The sequence below is a fragment of the Hyperolius riggenbachi genome, chromosome 9 (assembly GCF_040937935.1).
Source record: "Hyperolius riggenbachi isolate aHypRig1 chromosome 9, aHypRig1.pri, whole genome shotgun sequence".
NCBI lineage: Eukaryota > Metazoa > Chordata > Amphibia > Anura > Hyperoliidae > Hyperolius > Hyperolius riggenbachi.
In genome coordinates, this window is record NC_090654.1 from 237,277,684 (window position 1) to 237,297,341 (window position 19,658).

The 19,658-nt window shown below is 44.1% G+C and overlaps 1 protein-coding gene across 1 annotated transcript in view; it reads left to right on the forward strand.

Annotated features, from left to right (window-relative positions):
* CDKL1 (cyclin dependent kinase like 1) overlaps window positions 1–19,658 on the forward strand; it is a 94,709-nt gene that overhangs the window by 48,950 nt on the left and 26,101 nt on the right. Inside the window, exon 4 of the mRNA XM_068254178.1 lies at window positions 13,533–13,605. Within this exon, the coding sequence (XP_068110279.1) occupies window positions 13,533–13,605 (73 nt within the window). The remainder of the gene's footprint in view (window positions 1–13,532; window positions 13,606–19,658) is intronic.

The following is a 19,658-nucleotide window of genomic DNA, read 5'->3' on the forward strand; positions in this document are numbered from 1 at the left end:
CTTGATTGGATGTCATGTGCTGTTTATTGAAGAATCATGATTATTTTATTATGTTCCTCTCCTTGGGAACTAGACCATCTCTTTTCTTATTACACTGTTTTGTATTTGTTTTGTTATTGTAAAAATTCAGTAAAAACTATTGAATATAAAAAAATTGTCTTTTACTTCCCTGGGGCGTCTTCCATTCTTCTGTAGTCTTTGATGTTACTTACAGTAGGTAGTAGCAATTTGACAGAAGCAACAGGTTATGAACTAGTCCATCTCTTCATAGGGGATTCTTAGCAAGGCTTTTTTTCTTTATAAAGATATTCCCTAAAAAGGATTTAAACAATGATGCTGGCCAGCTTCCCTGCTACACATTTTTTGGGCAGTTGGACAGAGCAACTGCCATTCACTAACTGCTTTTGAAAATAAATAAATCCCTGAGAATCCCCCATGAAGAGATGGACTAGTCCAAAACCTGTCACTTCTGTCATATGTCATACTACCTACTGTAAGTGACAGCAACATAGGCGAAAAGTAATTTATGGCTCATTTTACTCTGGAAAAAAAATGTACTTCTTATTTGTATATGTTTGCACATATTTTAAATTTTACAATTTTTCAGCCATAGTGCCACTTTAAAAATCAAGTTATAGTCATACTGGAACCTGGAGGTCCAGTCAGCTCTGCTTTGGAGAGATTGTTCCAGCTCGACTTAACCCCCTTGGCTATTGTTGCACATGCAGTTGTTTACACCGATGATGACGGTTGGTTTGGACTAAAACCCCCTGGAATTGAGCCAGAAATGGTTCATTCCAGAGAGGTCCTGAGAGCTGGACTGCAAGTTGCTGCCACATTCCTGCATGACTCTGCAACTTGGTTCTGAAAAAATCAGGAGTCTAATGTTGATCATACCATTTCCATTGTTTTGTTTTTTGTCTTTTTTTTATTGGTAACTGAAGAAGAAGAATCTTTACCTGGGTCAGTTTTATAGCAGGTTATTATTATTATTGATTTGTAAAACACCAACATATTCCGTGGCGCTGTACAAAGTAAGAAACAAACATGGGGTAAATACTAATACAGACAATGGTATACACCAATATACAAAACATAGAATTGGTACAAAATACAGAATTGATACAAAACACAGAATTGGTGATACCAGTAATAAAAATAACATGGTGAATAAGATGTATAATATATGAACACATTCCAAGACACAAAAGGGGGAGAGAGCCCTGCCTTTGCAAGCTTACAATGTAAAGGAATGGGGGGAGGAGGACAAGAGGTGGGGTAGTATGCAATAAATAAACTTAGAGGCAGTATGTTTTTAGGATATCTAGTAGGAGTGCAACTTGACCTCAGGTCAAAGGGGGAGTAGCCTAAGGTATGCTTGTCGGAAAAAGTAAGTTTAGAGGGCATGTTTAAAAATATTAAAAGTTGGAAAGTGACGGGTGTTGTGGAAGGGCATTCCAGAGAAGGGGTAAAGCACGTGCAAAATCTTGTATATGTCAGTGTGAGGAGGTGATTCTAGAGAAGGACAAAATAAGGTCATGTGCAGATCTGAGATTGCGATTGGGTTGGTATCTGGAAACTAGTGAGAAGATGTACAGGGGAGATTGAGAGAGTGAGAGAGATTGTGGAAAGATTTGTGGGTTAGTGTTAAGAGTTTTAACTGAATCCTCTGGTTAATTGGTAGCCAATGAAGAGCATGGCAGAGAGAAGAGCAGCCGAGTTCAGTACAGATTGGAGCGGTGCCAGTCTGTTAGTTGGTAGTCCACAACCTAGTATGTTACAAAAGTCCAGGGGAGATATTATAAGAGCATGTATTTACATTTTAGTTGTGTCTTGAGTAAGAAAAGGGATATGTTTTTGAGTTGGAGATGACAGGAGCATGTTAGGGAGTGAATGTGAGGAATACATGAGAGAAAGGAGTCAAATATTACCCCTAAGCACCATGCTCTGGGAACAGAAGTTAGCAGGGCTGTGGAGTCGGTCCAAAAATCCACCGACTCCGACTCCTCAGTTTAGGATTCCACCAACTCCGACTCCTCGACTCCGACTCCTCTAATTTGCATATTACAATTTTGTTGATTAAAAGTATGTAACATGAAATTCGGCTCTTAACTGCCAACGCTTAGGAATTTTACAAGACAACTGAAGTGAGAAGGATACAGTATGTAGACTACTATATTTATTCCCTTTAGACTAAAACTAGTCCTTGGTAAGAGTACTTGTAAAAGGTACAGACCGGAACAAAGAACATCTATCAGGCCCTAGGCAATGTAACTGTGGGTACATGTAAGAGTGATGTGCAGGTACTCTGCAGGGGAATGAGGAGATTCTTCCTCTATTACACATTCTTCATGCACAATCTGAACAAGGTTTATGGGTGACAGACAACACCTCTGTGTTCAATGTGCACAGCATTCTCAGTGGATTCCCTGCAGCTCTGTAGGGAGTGCATATGTAGAGTATAGTACTACTGTGTAACAAAGTAAACCTGAGACAGATGAAATTAAAGTTTTATACATACCTGGGGCTTCCTCCAGCCGCCTTCAGGATAATCAGTCCCTCGTTGTCCTCCTCCACCACCTGGATCTTCTGCTATGAGTCCAGGTACTTGAGCCAGTCGGGCGTAGTGCGCATGCACACACTCCACCGCCAGGAGCATACTACACCTGTGCAGCACTATTGCGCAGGTGCAGAATGTTCCTGGCTGTGGGAGCGGCATACGTCCGGACAGCGCTGACTGGCTGAATTACCAGGACTCATAGCAGAAGATCCGGGTGGTGGAGGACAGCGAGGGACTGATTAGCCTGAAGGGGGCTGGAGGAAGCCCCAGGTATGTATAAAACTTTACTTTTCATCCGTCTCAGGTACCCTTTAATTTGTAGTCACCAAACCAAATTTTAACAACATATCAAATTATTTGATTTCATCAGCAAAGGGAGTGCATACATTTGCATAAATCAGCATTAGTGCAGAATTATTTCCATCTCATTGACCATCTCTGTTAGTGATACAGCTACACATCAGGCTTTATTCTTACAGCATAGATGTTATTTAGTATATATAAGAGATTCCTGTGTACACATCATATATACAGTCACAATCAGATGTGTATATCTGACCTTAAAAATACGGGGACTGCTTTATTGAAGCAGCACAAGTAACTCATTTTGATTGGTTTGTTTCATTTTTGTGGACTAAGCACAGCTATTACTGTATATATACTGTATATATACATTATTTTTAATGACTATTATCTGAGAAATAGAACATTTTATCATATTTTCTATTTTAATTACAGTTACAAATTCATTAGGAGTCGGAGTCGGTGCATTTTTTCCCGACTCCGACTCCAGGCACCCAAAATTGCACGACTCCGACTCCACGACTCCGACTCCACAGCCCTGGAAGTTAGGGGTTAAACCTGCTTCATATTTTGTGGGAACAGGTAACAAATCCTGGCAGTGACTTTGCTTCTAGTATTCAGTTTGGCTATATCCTCTTTCTTGACAATATCCTAATGCCTTCTTGACCTTAGCCTAACAGGTCAGTGACTAATGGCACGCTATGTCACTAAACTGTGAGCCAGTTCCATAATCCTTTCCTCTTTCTATCTGACCTGGAGGCTGGGGTGGGATTGGTCACCTGACATGACCTTCCAGGATCAAAATAAGGTCATTGTGAGCATTATATGTGTGTCGACAATTTACCAGCGCTTTTCCAGCGCTGCACTCCTTTCCCAAGCGTGTGATGTAAACACAGCAAATGTTATTGATAGTTGTTATTGCTAATACCATTCAGCAGTGGAGAGCCTGGTTGCCTGGACAGATATCTGCATGGAATTTTGCTTGTGTGGGTTTCCTACAGGTGCTCCAGCTTTCTCCCATATCCAAAACTAACTGGCTTTCTTTGGCTGTGCTAAGCTAAGAAGAAATAGCAGTACTCTGAGAAAATTGTTCGTGATCACCTCGGACAATAGTCCACTCTAGGTGGCCCACAACACTGCTGATGACATTGTTATTGATTCACTGGGTCAGATCACTAAATACCTAACGCTATCATCAGGTTGTAGTTGTCCTCACAACAAGACGCTCCAACTCATCCTCTTCCCTCTCCGAAAGCAGAACTAGCTACATAGCAGTAGCCAAGCAGTGAATTATATTTGGAAGCTAAAAAAAACAATTTTTTTCTACATTTACCATTTTTTAAATTAATTTTGTACATTTGTGGTCATTTAGTAACCCTGCTCAAATGCTAGTCTTCTGTAATGGTGCCCCATAACAGTGGCAGACTGCCTCATTCTCTGGGTAAACTTCTTTGTAGCAGACTGTCCTCTTCACTACCCGCCCCTGGTTACGTAACCGGCATTCGCAAAGACCTGGATGTCACTGATCGCTGTTTGCTTTCTGCATTGTCCAAGCCATACTTCATTTAATTTATTGGCCTGAGTCCCGGCACAGTAACTTGGTGCTATGGCAATATCTGATAAATCACTGCAGCAGCTTGTGTATTGGATAAAGGACTTGCCTGCGTCTGATTAATTGAGGCTTCTGTAAATAGCAGCCTACCTATAGTGTTGACATACAGTATCAGTGTTATAAATGAACACGATAAGAAGTGCGGGAGTGCCACTTAATCCATGCTGGTCACAAACAATGAGGATTATTAAAAACAAAGATCTAAAATCACATGCAGCTTCCTGTGTCAGGTTTACATGCTATTCTTGTGGTTTTTGTCAGGCGTACACTGTATGGCATTTCTAGTAGATTGGACGTTAGGTTTGATTAAGAAGATAATTTCTAACAAATGCCTTTTAAAAGTTGGACCTGTTTTAGGGGGGAGGGGTGGAGGCAGGGCCGGAGCTACCATAGGAAAAAATGGGCAATTGCTCAGGGCCCCAGAGCCTGTAGGGGCCCCCAAGGTGTCCCTCCCCATCTTAACTGTTGCTCCCCAGGGACTCTGCAGAGTCTGTTAAGTTGGACGGTGATTGGGGGAGGGTCAGCAGCCAGCTCAGGGGCCCAGGAGGGAAATTTGGCTGCAACAAAGGGCCTCTAATGACGCTTTTTGGTCGGGGGTGTCTGTTGGGGGGCCCCCAGGTTAATTTTGCCCTAGGGCCAAATTGTTACTTGAACCGGCCCTGGGTGGAGGGGGGGGGGGGGGTTGTAGACTGGCTCAGTATGTGATTGATGACTGCAGTAGACAAGACAGGACAAATAACATTTAAATTGTGCTTTTCTCCTGGCAGACTCAAGGAGCTTGAGCTGCAGCCACTAGGGCGCGCTCAGTAGGCACTAGCAGTGTTAAGGAGTCTAGCCCAAGGATACCTTACTGAATAGGTTCTGGCTTTATACTGTGCATCGCAGACATGTCAATTTTAATTATTTTCTTCTTGATTCCTTTTTTTTTTTAACTGATTGCTACATCACGCTGTTTTCTGAGATATAACATTTTTCTATAATAATCTTGTAATGCACTCTTTTTACTTTGTAAATAAATTATCTAAAATTGTTTAGGCCTCGTTCACATCATTTAGCGCAGATGGCTGTGCGATCGGAACGCAACGCGTCCAATCGCACGCCATCTGCACTCCTATGCGCTGCGCTGCAGATCCCATTCATTACAATGAATGGAATCTGCGCTGCGATTCACAAAAATGCGTGCAGTACGCGATAGCGCAATCGTGCTGCCACGCAGCGCATATGATGGGAACGGTAGAAGGGCTGTCTATGCCCTTCTACCGTTCTTGCGTGTCGCACACTATACGCGCTGCCAAAATGCGGACGGCAGCGCGTATAGTCTGAACGAGGCCTAAAAGAGATGGTACCAAATAGAGATTATATTGTTGCTTAGAAACTAGGTTCGTTTTGCATAACTTTTGCTTTTGTATTAATTAGTTAGACAGTAGCAGTTCATCTCACTGACATGAGATGTGGTGGCAGTTTATTGTTCAAGGAGCACAGCGATTGTATGTGTATGGGCGCTTCCCCCGATCTTCTTGTTTAACTGAATCTGGTATACAGAATCTGGCTGGTATACAGATTGTGACATCGGATGTTGGACCATCTATGTTCAATGAGAGTGAAAGAGGACCAAGAGTAGTAAGAAAACTGCCGATATTGGCCACTGCTTCAGCCGATAATCAAGCATGTGTACGGCAGCCCCCAACCCACGAGTGATCTGCCAGGTGGATCAGCTCAACTGACCAACGGCCAATTTCATTGTTCATACTGCTCCCCAGCCTGCTGCACACTTGCTCCATCGTCCCTCGCCTCCCCTCGAGCATAGCAACAAAATGCATTGTCAGCTACATAACTGACACGTGTCTGTACTGCCAGCTTATCGTGTCACCTTGAGGGGATTGGGTCCCGATCCTCAACGGACGACATAAGTCAAAGGTGTAAGGTACGCACCTTTAGCTTTCTGTGTAAATGAGGCCTTAAAGAGCAGTACATTCTAACATGCAGACAGCGGACCATGGGCTCGATTCATAAAGCATTACCGCATTCGCTAATGCAGAAAACAGCTGACTTTACCGAGCACTTAGGAAGATGTCAATTCATACAGGCTGTTACCGCATGAAAAGCTGAAATTATCGAGCAGTGAGGTAAATTACCAACTTGTGTGGTAAATACCTCAACAAATGTCAGTAAATGTAAATTCAAGCCTACAACTTGCGGTAAAGCCACGAAACTATACAGTCTGCTTTGAAGTGGTGAAAAGAGTGCAGAGTCTGTGTGAGGAGACTGTGCTGGGAGCCGTGACTCACAAGCAGAAGCAATAAGAGCTGTGACTGACAGGAGCAGGGAGACAATAGAAACAGCCCCTGTTCTCCTGCAAGTCTGGATGATGGAATCTGATAGGACCTGCAGCCTCTCAGGTGGGACAAGCTTTTTTAAACCCCCAGGCAGCAGCAGAGCAATCAGAACAAAACGGGCTTCCCCTGAATATCTTCAGCGGTTTAACCTCTTGGGTTCCTGTTTGAAGATGCATAGGAGCTAGTGAGGAAAATTACCTAAGCATGGTATGTGTAAAGTTTCTTGAAGTTCTTCTAAGCTGTGGCATTTAAATAGAATGTTAAGAAAGACTAATAAACAGATTCAGAGCAAGCAGAGGCAGTACAACAAGACATGTACATCTAAAGGGATTTCGGGACTTCTACCGCACTGTGAAAAATTTTATGAAATAGCACACAAAATAGCACACAAAAGTCTAAAATACCGAATGCAGTATTTTCCCGACCAGATTTTTTTTTCAGCCCACCCTTTTATGAATTGACTCTCATGTGTTTGTAATCTGGTTTACTACTATCCCATATCTATAGGTGGCCTATTATCAGCCTGTGGTGATATCTCTGTCTCTATGTATCCAAGCCTTAACAGGCTGTAAAACAACCACTACTCAAAGCTGCCTAATTACATGTCATCCACAACACATGCTAATCATTCTGCACATAAAAGATTATCTCCAGGCCCAGCTATTCTTGTAAGATTACATGATTCAGTGACATTGAAATCTCTTGCGACGCTCATTAAAAGGGCCAGGCCAGGAAAGCCATGTAGCAAGCAGACACGGTTACCAGCTAAGTGCAGGTTAAGTGCTTGTTACTTTCCTAAGCAAGCTGCGCTAATCTTAATTGTGCAGAAACAGTCGCCAAAACAAACAAAGCAATATAGCAGTGAAATTCAGTAGAAATTTACAGCCTCTGACCTCAGCATATTAAACAATTGCAACACTCCCTCTCCCCGTATATAAATAGTGTTCAGCTGTCAGATGAAATCGGCATTATGGAGCGTTGGCACAGGCGTTGTGTGGGATCATCAGATAGGTGTCATTTTCTGTGTATAAGATAATGCCTGATACAGGCCTAGGTTTTCTGAGCCTTAAGTCTAATGCTGGGAATACACGTTTTGTTTTTGAGCCATTTAGATGGCTCGATAGATAATTTCCGACATGTCCGATCTCCCGCTCGATCATTCCGCCGCTCGATTAGTGATAGCAATGAATGGAAAAAGATAAGAAAAACGAGCGGAAGATAAGAGAATCGACTGCAGAATGGAGCGGCGAAACGATCAAACGGGAGAATCTAGCGGCAAAAACGAGCCGTGTATGCCCAGCATCAAGTGAAATACTCACCACCCGACGGAGGAAGATGGATCCAGCGACATCCCCCTGACAAAAAGCGTTCCACGATCTATCTTCTGGCCAATGGGTACACGTGACGTCACAGAACACCGGAAAGTCAAGCGATTGTAGTACTTTGCACAAAGTTATCAAGGATCTTAAAGATCCAATCTGTAACGTCATTTGCGTGATCGCACGCCTGTACCCACGTCGTGAGATCACAGAAACAATCGCTCGTTGCTTAAAAAAGGTGTCAGAAAAATCGTGGGGAAAATCGTGCGATGGGTACAGACCTTACAAGGAAAGCTTTAAAGGATAACTGTACTTTTAGACATGAGTACAGTTAACTTTTTGTTTGGCTGGATTGCTTTTTAAGGCGCGTACACACGCCATACTTTTTCCAGCGCTCGGCAGATCAGTCAAAAACAGTCTTATCAGTCTGCTGACAACTTGTACTCACCGAGCGGATCAGTCAAAAACAGTTTTATCAGTCTGCCGACAGGTTGTACTCACGTGCAACTGACCTCAGAACAACCCCTCCCCACCCCCCGCGGGAGGGTCTGACGGACCCGCCGTTTGAAAAAGTATGGCATGTGTACGCTCCTTTAATGGTATTTAAAAAGCCACTGTAGTGAATTTAGTCAAATTAACACATAATAATAATGACACAGTAAAATCAGATATGAAAGTGGTACCGGTAAATAAAAAAAAAAAAAAAACATAATTAAACTCAAATACCTGTACAAGGAAACAATTAGAGTTACAGATTACCCAGCAAGCTCATGGTGAATCACAACTCCTAGGAGTGTGTAAGGGGCTAAAAAGGACCTAAAAGCTGTCTTACTAAAATGCTATGCAAAACAGAAATATGCCTTCTACAAATAGAAAGCATTTGCGATTATTCAGGTTGGAATGACCATATGAGGTGTCCTACAATGAATCACTGCTGAATATGCAAATCGCCCAGATATGTTACATGGCAGCACTCTTCTCCATGCACGAGTGCAGCTGAACTGCGCTGGTGCGAGTACGGCTGTGCCTATGCAGTAGGCGGATCACTGAGCGTCTCCGTGCTACTGCACAGGCATGACTGTGTGGGTGCCTTATGGCTATGTTTGTGCATAAAGAGGAGTTTGGAGACTTTAAAAGGGTCCTGGACAGCCACGGTGGTCTCGAGGAGGACACAGGAAGCCTCTGAGGTCTGGAGCATCCAGAGGCTTCCATCTTCAAAGATAAGCATCTCATTTTTTGTCTTTAGGTTTACCTCGGGTTTCCTTTAAGCTAGCACAAATATGCAGGGGTGGTTGAATGTCCAGCCATGATCCAACCATCCTCAGGATATGACATATCATGACAGCATAACAAACAGGATTGCCTGGTCCAGCCAAGCGGCTTTATTTGTGCTCTAGAAGAGAGGGAGCAGCAAGTGGCTAACAACGGCATTGCTTATCAAGGAAGGAAACAATAATTATTAGGTTTCTCACCCTACATGATTACTTTCCTTCTTACTTTACTCTGTGGTCAGTTTCTGTTTGGTAACATGCAGATACGTTGGACAGGTGGAGGCTGGTATCTTATATGTCTATGGTAACATTTCCTCCTTTCTTTTCATTTGTCCTCACTGTAAATCTGACTGTCGGGACTGTTTCTGATAATAATCTAGAGTGTGTACAGCCGCTCCAATGTCGCACAGCGATCCAGAGTGCCAGATCACCTCGGCCGAGAGCATTGTTACCCTCGTTGCCCTCCTGTCAAAAGCTGCTGTATTGTGTGCTATGCAACTGGCCAGCATGGTGGTATAGTGGTTAGCATGCTCACCTTGCAGTGCTGGGTCCCTAGTTCTCATCCCAGCCAGGGCACCATCTGCACAGTGTTTGTACGTTCTCCCAGTATATGTTTTTCCTCCAGGCAGTGTGGTTTCCTAAAATCAAGAACGACCAGGTCTCGACCTGGATTTAAGGACTACGGTATAAAAGCCCAAATTTTTATTGTATCACAGTATAAATGCACAACGTTTTGGCACATAGGCCTTTGTCAAGTCGTTCTTGATTTTACATATGTTCCCCTGCTCCTTCTCAGGGCCCGGGTGCTGATTAGTTGACTCCCTGGTGTAAATTTATGGTAGCGTTTGAGCAATAGCACAAATTGATCGATTGGACACTGCGGTTTCCTCCCACTTAACAAAAACATACAGATAAGTTAATTGGCTTCCCCCTAAATTGGCCCTAGACTACGACACACACATTACAAGATACAAATATAGACATATGACTATGGCAGGGATTAGATTGTGAGCCCCTCTGAGGGACAGTTAGGCCCGGTTCACATTAGCGGTTGTTTGCCAAACGGACTGGATGACCTGACCGGATCCGGATCGGAACCGTACGGTTCTGATCCGGATCCGATCCGGATCCGGTCAGGTTGCATCAGGTGGCAATCAGGATGCGATCCGGATCCGTTTGGCAAAATATACGTAAAAAAAAAAAAAATGTTGGGGTCTGGGAGGTCAGCAGAAGGGGGACCTGTGGAATCAGGCCCTCTGCTGTTTAGCACTCACCTCCACCTCCGACATGCTGCCAACATCCTGCCAACACCTCCAGCTCGTGCTGCTCCACTCCAAAATGCTTGCTCATGTGTCCCCAGCCAATATCGCCGCAAAAATCCGCATAGGAAGTGGGGTAGAAGATCCGGATTTCTCAGCCAGTGTGTTGTGCGGCCTCCGGTTCCCATTTGTTTGTATTGGCCGGATGGTGCAGTCCGGCTCCGCCCCGGATACGGCTGCCGGAGGGGCCGGATGAAAAAATAGCGCATGTTGGAACGGAGGCCGGAGTCCGGATCCGGCCCGGATCCGGTCCGGCTCCGGTTCTGCAGAACGGACGCATGTGAACGGACGCATAGGCTTTAATTGCTATGCCGTGCGTCCGTTCCGTCCGTTCTGCAGGCGGTGCGGCTCCGGCACGGCGATTCCGGAGGGCCACCGCAAGTGTGAACCGGGCCTTAATGACAACATAATGGGCCTGATTCACAAAGCGGTGCAAAGTGTTTGCACGCCTGTGAAAAGCCCTTTATCACGCCTAAACTCAGTTTAGGTGTGATAAAATGAAACTCGCGCGAAATTCCTGCGCGCAAAGTTTTGCGCGCGCAATCGCGCGGCGCACGGTGCAGTGCGCACGATGCGCCCATTAAACCCTAAAACTTTGCGCGGGATTTTGCTCGTGATAAAGAGCACAAAGCGGTGCTAACTCAGAGGTGCAAAGGTTATCACGCCTAAAGTCTGTTAGGCGTGATAACTGAGTTATCACCGCTTTGTGAATCAGGCCCAATATACTCTGTATAGCGCTGCAGAAGATGTGAGCGCTATATAAATACTAAATAACTAAATAATAATGATATAGTTCTCTGACCATTAATACTGTTTTAACCAATTAACATTAAGTTGAATTTTGGGCTCTTAAGCCTCATACACACGGTACATTTTTCCATGAGATCGACCAGTGATCTGATAAGAATTTTCATTGTGTGTAGATGTCCAAGTTTTTCCCGATCGATTTTGCGGGAAGTACCCAAAATTGGTCGGACCAGTCGAAAATTATCTAATAGATCTGTCGATTTGACGGAAAATTGTACCATGTGTACCCAGCTGGTGATTTTTTTCTGTAAGACACAGTAAAGTACCGTAAGCTGTTTACCTACCAGCATGGAAGGGGTTACATTTGGAACAGAGCCTGCTGTGTTTGTTATGGTGATAAGAGCTTAGTAGTATTGGGAGTCTTTATTTAGGCTCTGGTGAATGGACTGTCCATCCTGTGTAGAAATTCATCTCTGTTCATCCCTTTGTCTGTCTCTGTGGCAGCACAATCCATTAAGTGGCTGGGGGTCAGGAAACGGTTAATATCAGAGTTATATGAGAATGTTGTATCCCCTCTTTGTCAGGTTTCAGTGGGCTGTAGTGTTTTTTTTTCTTTTTGATTCCCTAAACTTTACTTACTTTACTTTTATTTTGTGTCCTGATATTGAGCCTGATGCACTAAACTTTATCGTCCACAGTCAGTGCACACAAAGTCGTTCAGGCCTTAATGTTCATTATTCAAGCAATGTCGGCCCATTGTAATTTATGATTTGGAAAGTGGTAGAATACATTTGTGAAAAGCAGTGGAATTAATTTGTACAACCTATATAAACTGTGAAAAGCAGCATGAAAAATTGTAATATAATGTGGTCTTTATTTTGCTATAGTGACATATTTGATGGTGTCTGACCTGAGCATCTGCAGATGTAAAAACCCAAAAAACTGTATAAACAGGAAATAAAGAATGCATGTGCTTAAAAGAGGAACTGTAGGCAAAATTTACCAACTGCTTCATCAGAGTAGCCATTTCATCGAAACTTCCAAGGACAAACAGTTATGTGATGCAAACATTACTGAAAAGTTTAATGGACTGCTTCACTTTGCTCTAAGCTTATAAGTTAAATTCTCCACTACTGTAGGTATTGTGGTTTGTTCATCATTGCTGTCTATCCAATCACAGCTCCCAGCACTGCTGAACTCTGAGCTGGGGGGATTTGTGATTTTTACAGATGACATTACTTTGGGGCAAAAGAAGTTAGGGCAACTATATGGGGAATCATGAGAAGGGAAAAGTTTTACTGTACATTATGCCAGACTATAATTCTGATTTAAAGCTTCACTTCAGGCACCAATGCTTTTCTCTTTATGGTAATGTACTGAAAGCTGTGGCATTACTTTCCATGTACACTGCTGTGCTGTGATGCCGCAGGCTGTGTTTTTTTACCCAACAAGCGGCTGAGCAAGTCTAATTTGTATTGAAGAACAAGCGACACCCATGCTAACCTAGAAATAAAAAACACATATATATAAGTAGATAAATACTAGTTCTACTTACATAACAGATGTATTGCACTGTCCACGTTATGATTCCTGTTAATTTTATAAAGGAAAAGTAGAGAATCCTATTCTAGACAGTTTCCATATTGGTTACCTGTGAAGGAAGCTAATCCTGACATCAATTCCTCCCTCACTCTTTTTTTCTCCTCTTGCTAATTTTGTATTCGTTACCCGCCCTCCTCCCAGAGTCTTCAGACACTCCCACTGAGGTCTATACTAGGAAGTGCACTGTTTTATGTCCTTATTAGAAGGAGGGGAAAATAAAGGGAAAAGGATAAATATAGTATAGATAAAAAGATCCCCCAGCATGCAACTGTTTGGCAGTAGTAATTAAAGGACCAGTGCTCCTATGGTATGTGATAACTACTAACCATAATAGCAAAAAAGTTTTGAATGCAGGATTAGCATCTTTATCACTTAATACACTCAGACCAGTTGGTGTTGAAATTTGATTTTTATAGTGACAATCTCGCTTTAAAGACTCACCTCAATATCCTCTGTTTTTCAGAGTACCAGAGCACCTCGTCAAGAAAATAGTCTGGCAAACATTACAAGCTGTCAACTTCTGCCACAAACACAATGTAAGTAACCTGATTTCTGGAGGTGTGATAACCCGCGATTGGGTATTGTAGAATATATGGAGGCTGTAGCGCCTTGGCCCTTTTCTCTGGAAATAATTGATGGAGAATCCTGAGTATTGGGGATGCTGCCACTTATGAAATGACTAAACCTCTCTGTAGGGAAGGCTCAATGTACCTACACTACAAACTGTCTGCCATTTTGGTACATGAATGGGTAATGGCTTTACTTTAATTATTGGTGTGTCTAACTGACACTTGTTATGCTTGACTAAGTCTTGCAAACAGACATAATATGGGACCTGCTGCTTGAAGGCGTAACTAAAAACCACTGGACCTTGGTGCAGAATTTCAATAGCGGTCACTTCATATCTCCTACAAATACTTCCTGTTCTATATTGCCACAATCATTTAACTGTACTATCTCTTTCTAGTTCATGCAGTTTTGTGTGTTTACTAGTGCATCTCAATAAATTTCGGTTATTTAATTCAAGAAATGAAACTCATATACCATATATGGTAGGACTATTGCACACAGAGTGACATATTTCAAGAGTTCTTTTCATTTTGCTGATTATGACCTACAGGCAGTAAAAACTCCAAATTCAGTGTCTCAGACAAGTAGACCATTAAAAATCATTTTTAATACAGAAATGTTGTTTTACTGAAAAGTAGGCTCATATATGCACTTAATATTTGTCCGGGCTCCTTTTGCATGAATTACTGCTTCAATGTCTCAGGCACTGCTGAAGTGTTATGAAAGCATAAATTAAATAAGGGCGCCCATTAAAAAGGGTGTGTGGTGAAGCCAAAATTGCAAAATATCGTCTTTAACAATGAAAACAAAGAAATATTTACAGTCATAATGAGCATAGCAAGACAGTCATGAATATTACTGATATTTTACTACAACTAAACCTAACCCTACACTCACACAGAACCCTACCTCTACCGTTGCCTAACCCCCTGGTGGTGCCCAACCCTAATGCCGGGCATACACAGCATTTTCAGCCCTTATCAATCGAGCCGCTGATGGCTCGATTGATAATATCCGATAGGTCCGATGACCTGCCGGATAGATTTCCCACTCGATCCCCGCTGGCGGACAATAGTGGGGAATCGAACAGGTGATAAGCAGCGCCGGCGGGGACGATCGATCTGCGCGGACCAGCGGGAATGCGCCGGCATCGAGCCAGCGGCTCGATCCGGCGCATAATTGGCTAGGTGTATGCCTAGCATAAGGTAGCCATACACTGGTCGATTTGCCATCAGATTCGACCAACAGATAGATCCCTCTCTGATCGAAACTGATCAGAGAGGGATCGTATGGCTGCCTTTACTGCCTTTACTGCAAACAGATTGCGAATCGATTTCAGCCTGAAACCGATTCACCATCTGTTGAGCTGCCGCTGTCGCCTGTCCCCCCCTCCCCCACATACATTACCTGAAGCCTGGTCCCGGGCATCTTCTTTGCATCACCTCCCGGCTGGCATCTTCTCCGCATCACCTTCTGCATCACGACATCCGGCATCCGCGTATAACTTTCTGTCACTCCAGTGACAGCGGAAGTTCAAATAGAGCACCCTCTATTTGTACTTCCGCTGTCACTGCAGTGACACAGGAAGCTATACACGGATGCCGCCGGAAGCCGTGATGCGGAGAAGATGCCAGCCGGTGTAGTGTCAGCTAGTGCAGCCCGCACGTTGTGCAGCCCCGCATGCGCAGTAGGAGCCTGCGTCCCATTTAATTGTGCTGCCACATAAAACGTGCTAAATATCTCCGCTTCCGCAGCACGTACACTCCCGAAATTTGCAGGGTAGGGAGAGGTGCCCCCGATCTAGCTATGTGCCGAATTGCAGCCCCCGAGCCCGGCTAGTTCCCTAGACAGGTATCCTGTAATCAGTCTCGGGAATCAGCGGGGCTCGGGGGCTGCAATTCAGCACAGAGCTACATGGGGGGTCCCCTTCCTACCCTGAAAATTTTGGGAATGTACGTGGTGCGGAAGCAGAGATATTTCAGCAAAATAATATCTAACTTCCCACTGAGCATGCGTGATACTCAGTTAGGAAGCTCCGGGCTGCACTATCTGATGTTACACCGGGAGCCGGGAGGTGATGTGAAGAAGATGCTTCAGGTAATGTATACCTGCGTCAATCGTACGCCGCTAGCGATGCGCTCCCTACCCGCGGGCGATCGACGGTAATTTCCCGCACGGAGCGATCGACGGGATCGATCTATTTCAGGACGAAATAGATCGAAATTTAGCGTCAACGATGTGACAGCAGATTCGATTCCAGTGATTGAATCTGCTGTCGATCGGCGGGTAATCGGCCTAGTGTATGGCCAGCTTAAGTCCCCCTGATGGTGCCTAACCCTAACCCCCTGGTGGTGGCTTACACTAAGCCCCCCTGGTGTGGCCTAACACTAAGACCCCTCCCTGTGGTGCCTAACCCTAAGACCCCCCTGGTAGTGCCTAACCCTAAAACCCACCTTCCTTACGCCTAACCCTAAGACCCCCCTTTCTGAAGCCAGACCTTAAAACCCCCTCCCTCCACCGCAAATAATGTAAAGAAAATTGCAATTTTTTAAGACAATACATTTCAAAACGATAATTTATGAAACAATAATTCTCAAAACAAATTTCAAAGTGATAAAAATAAAAATAAAAACGATAATTTACAAAATGGTAACTCTCAAAACTTATTTCAAAATGATAATTCTCAAAAAGAAGAATTTTAGTTGGACGGGCCCGGAGCCTGCTATTTATCAGGCACCCAAATTCTGCTTTTGCCACCCAATAGTTGATATTTTGCATTAGCACCTATGCTTTGGAGTCCAAATTTCCTGCTTCCGTTACAGAAGCACAGGATGCTTTGATAGCAGCCTTCAGCTTGTCTGCATTTTTGGGTCTGCTGTCTCTCATCTTCCTCCTGACAATACACAATAGATACTATATGGGATTCAGGTTAGGCAACTTTGCTGGTCAATTGGGCACAGTGATACCATGGTCATTAAACCAGTAATTGGTGCTTTTGGCATTGTGGGAAGGTGCCAAGTCTTGCTGGAAAATTATATCAGCATTTTCATAAAGCTTGTCGGCAGAGGGAAAGCGTGAAGTGCTCTAAAATTTCCTGGTAGATGGCTTCGCTGACTTTGGACTTGATAACGCATAGTGGACCAACACCAGCAGATGACGTAGCTCCCCAAATCATCACTGGCTGGAAACCTCACGCTGGATCTTGTGCAACTTGGATTCTGTGCCTGTCCACTCTTCCTCCAGACTGGGACATTGATTTCCAAATAAAATGCCAAATTTACTTTCATCTAAAAAAAAGAGAACTTACGACTGCTGCTCAGTGGTCCAAAGTTCTCGTTACAGATCCAAGTAAATTTAGCATTTTATTTGGAAATCAATGTCCCAGAGTCTGGAGGAAGAGTGGACAGGCACAGAATCCAAGCTGCATGAGGTCTGGTGTAATGTTTCCAGTCAATGATGATTTGGGAAGCCATGTTATCTTCTGGTGTTGATCCACTACGTTTTATCAAGTCCAAAGTCAGTCTTCTTTCTCCTTAGCCCAGGTAAGACGCTTGTGATGGGGTCTCTGATTGAGGAGTGACTTGATACAAGCAGTGCAACATTTGTAGCCCATGTCCTGGATTCATCTGTGTGTGGTGCCTCTTGAAGCACTAACTCCAGCCGTAGTTTGCAATATTGAACTTTTTCACAGTCTTCAAATTTGGGAGATATTGAATTTAGGGTTTTATTTTCTTGTAGCCTGTAATCAGCAACAAGAAAATAAATAAACACCTGAAATACATCACTCAGTGTGTAATGAACCTACATTATATATGAGCTTAACTTTTTGAATTGAATTAATACATTGTGGAGAATTTGTAATCAACATAACAAAATTAATAAAATTGCTTATATTGTTTTTACAATATTCATTTATGAACTATTTAGTCAGTGTTTGCCTATTATAAAATCTTTCCACTACCCAATTTGCATTCTGAAATTTATCTTAAGTACTGGCAGATGATCTCAGTGGAATGTTCATTTCCTGAGAAATCTAAAGCTAGTAGAAAACATATCTAGTCTCCCAGAATGCTTGGGGGGGGGGGGGGGGGGGGGGGTTGGGTTCTACATAATAAACAGTCAGCCTAAAGATGACATAAAAACAACAGCAGTTTTAATTTCTGAAAACAGAAAGTAATGTTAGGTCTTAAGGAATTAAAAAAAAAAAAAAACAACACAATGCAGTGCATCAAGACGGGCGGAGCCATGCAGATTTCTCCTGTGCAAGGCTCAGCCCACTGTCCTGCATCAATGCTGTACGCTGTTTGGACATATCGAAGTGTTCATCTGCAATTAACCTCTGTTTTAAGAAGGCAATACTGTACTTAGAAATGCCTTTAGTAAAGGGCTGCATTCTGGTAGTTCTGGTTTCCCATAACTGTAATGTGTACTCTAAATCAGTGTTTCCCAACCTTTTCCAGCCCGGGGAACACTTTCTGACCAAATTTCTCTACGGGACGGGAGGGGGGGGGGGGGGTTGGGGGGGCGGGTGTTTGCGCGACCTAGTGGACAGTGCCATGCGCAGCAGGCTATGGGGGGGGGGGGGCGGCTGCATAGCTAGCATAGTTGCCCCAGTGTAGGAGGGAGTTTAGTTGCCTCAGTATAGCTAGTATAGTGCCCCAGTATAGCCAGTATAGCCAGAATAGTGCCCCAGTATAGCCAGAATAGTACCCCAGTATAGCCAGTATAGTGCCCCCAGTATAGCCAGTATAGTGCCCCCAGTATAGTGCCCCAGTATAGACCGAATAGTGCCCCAGTATAGCCAGAATAGTGCCCCAGTATAGCCAGAATAGTGCCCCAGTATAGCCAGAATAGTGCCCCAGTATAGCTAGTATAGTGCCCCAGTATAGCTAGTATAGTGCCCCAGTATAGCCAGTATAGTGCCCCAGTATAGCCAGAATAGTGCCCCAGTATAGCCAGAATAGTGCCCCAGTATAGCCAGTATAGTGCCCCAGTATAGCCAGAATAGTGCCCCAGTATAGCCAGAATAGTGCCCCAGTATAGCCAGTATAGTGCCCCAGTATAGCCAGTATAGTGCCCCAGTGTAGGAGGGAGTTTAGTTGCCTCAGTATAGCTAGTATAGTGCCCCAGTATAGCCAGTATAGTGCCCCCAGTATAGCCAGTATAGTGCCCCAGTATAGTGCCCCAGTATAGCCAGAATAGTGCCCCAGTATAGCCAGAATAGTGCCCCAGTATAGCCAGAATAGTGCCCCAGTATAGCCAGAATAGTGCCCCAGTATAGCCAGAATAGTACCCCAGTATAGCCAGTATAGTGCCCCCAGTATAGCCAGTATAGTGCCCCCAGTATAGTGCCCCAGTATAGCCAGAATAGTGCCCCAGTATAGCCAGAATAGTGCCCCAGTATAGCCAGAATAGTGCCCCAGTATAGCCAGAATAGTGCCCCAGTATAGCCAGAATAGTGCCCCAGTATAGCTAGTATAGTGCCCCAGTATAGCCAGTATAGTGCCCCAGTATAGCCAGAATAGTGCCCCAGTATAGCCAGAATAGTACCCCAGTATAGCCAGTATAGTGCCCCCAGTATAGCCAGTATAGTGCCCCCAGTATAGTGCCCCAGTATAGCCAGAATAGTGCCCCAGTATAGCCAGAATAGTGCCCCAGTATAGCCAGAATAGTGCCCCAGTATAGCCAGAATAGTGCCCCAGTATAGCCAGAATAGTGCCCCAGTATAGCTAGTATAGTGCCCCAGTATAGCCAGTATAGTGCCCCAGTATAGACAGTATAGTGCCCCAGTATAGCTAGTATAGTGCCCCAGAATAGTGGCCCAGTATAGCCAGTATAGCGCCCCAGTATAGCTAGTATAGTGCCCCAGTATGGGTAGGTGGTGCCCCCCGCCCGTCCCCGCCGCTGTTATTACCTTAACAGCTGCCGCTCTCCACTCTCCAGCGCATGTGTTTATTCAAGGCAAGCAGCGTATCTCCCGGCTGCTCTGTGTGACGCGCAGGAAGCAGGGCAGCAGCTT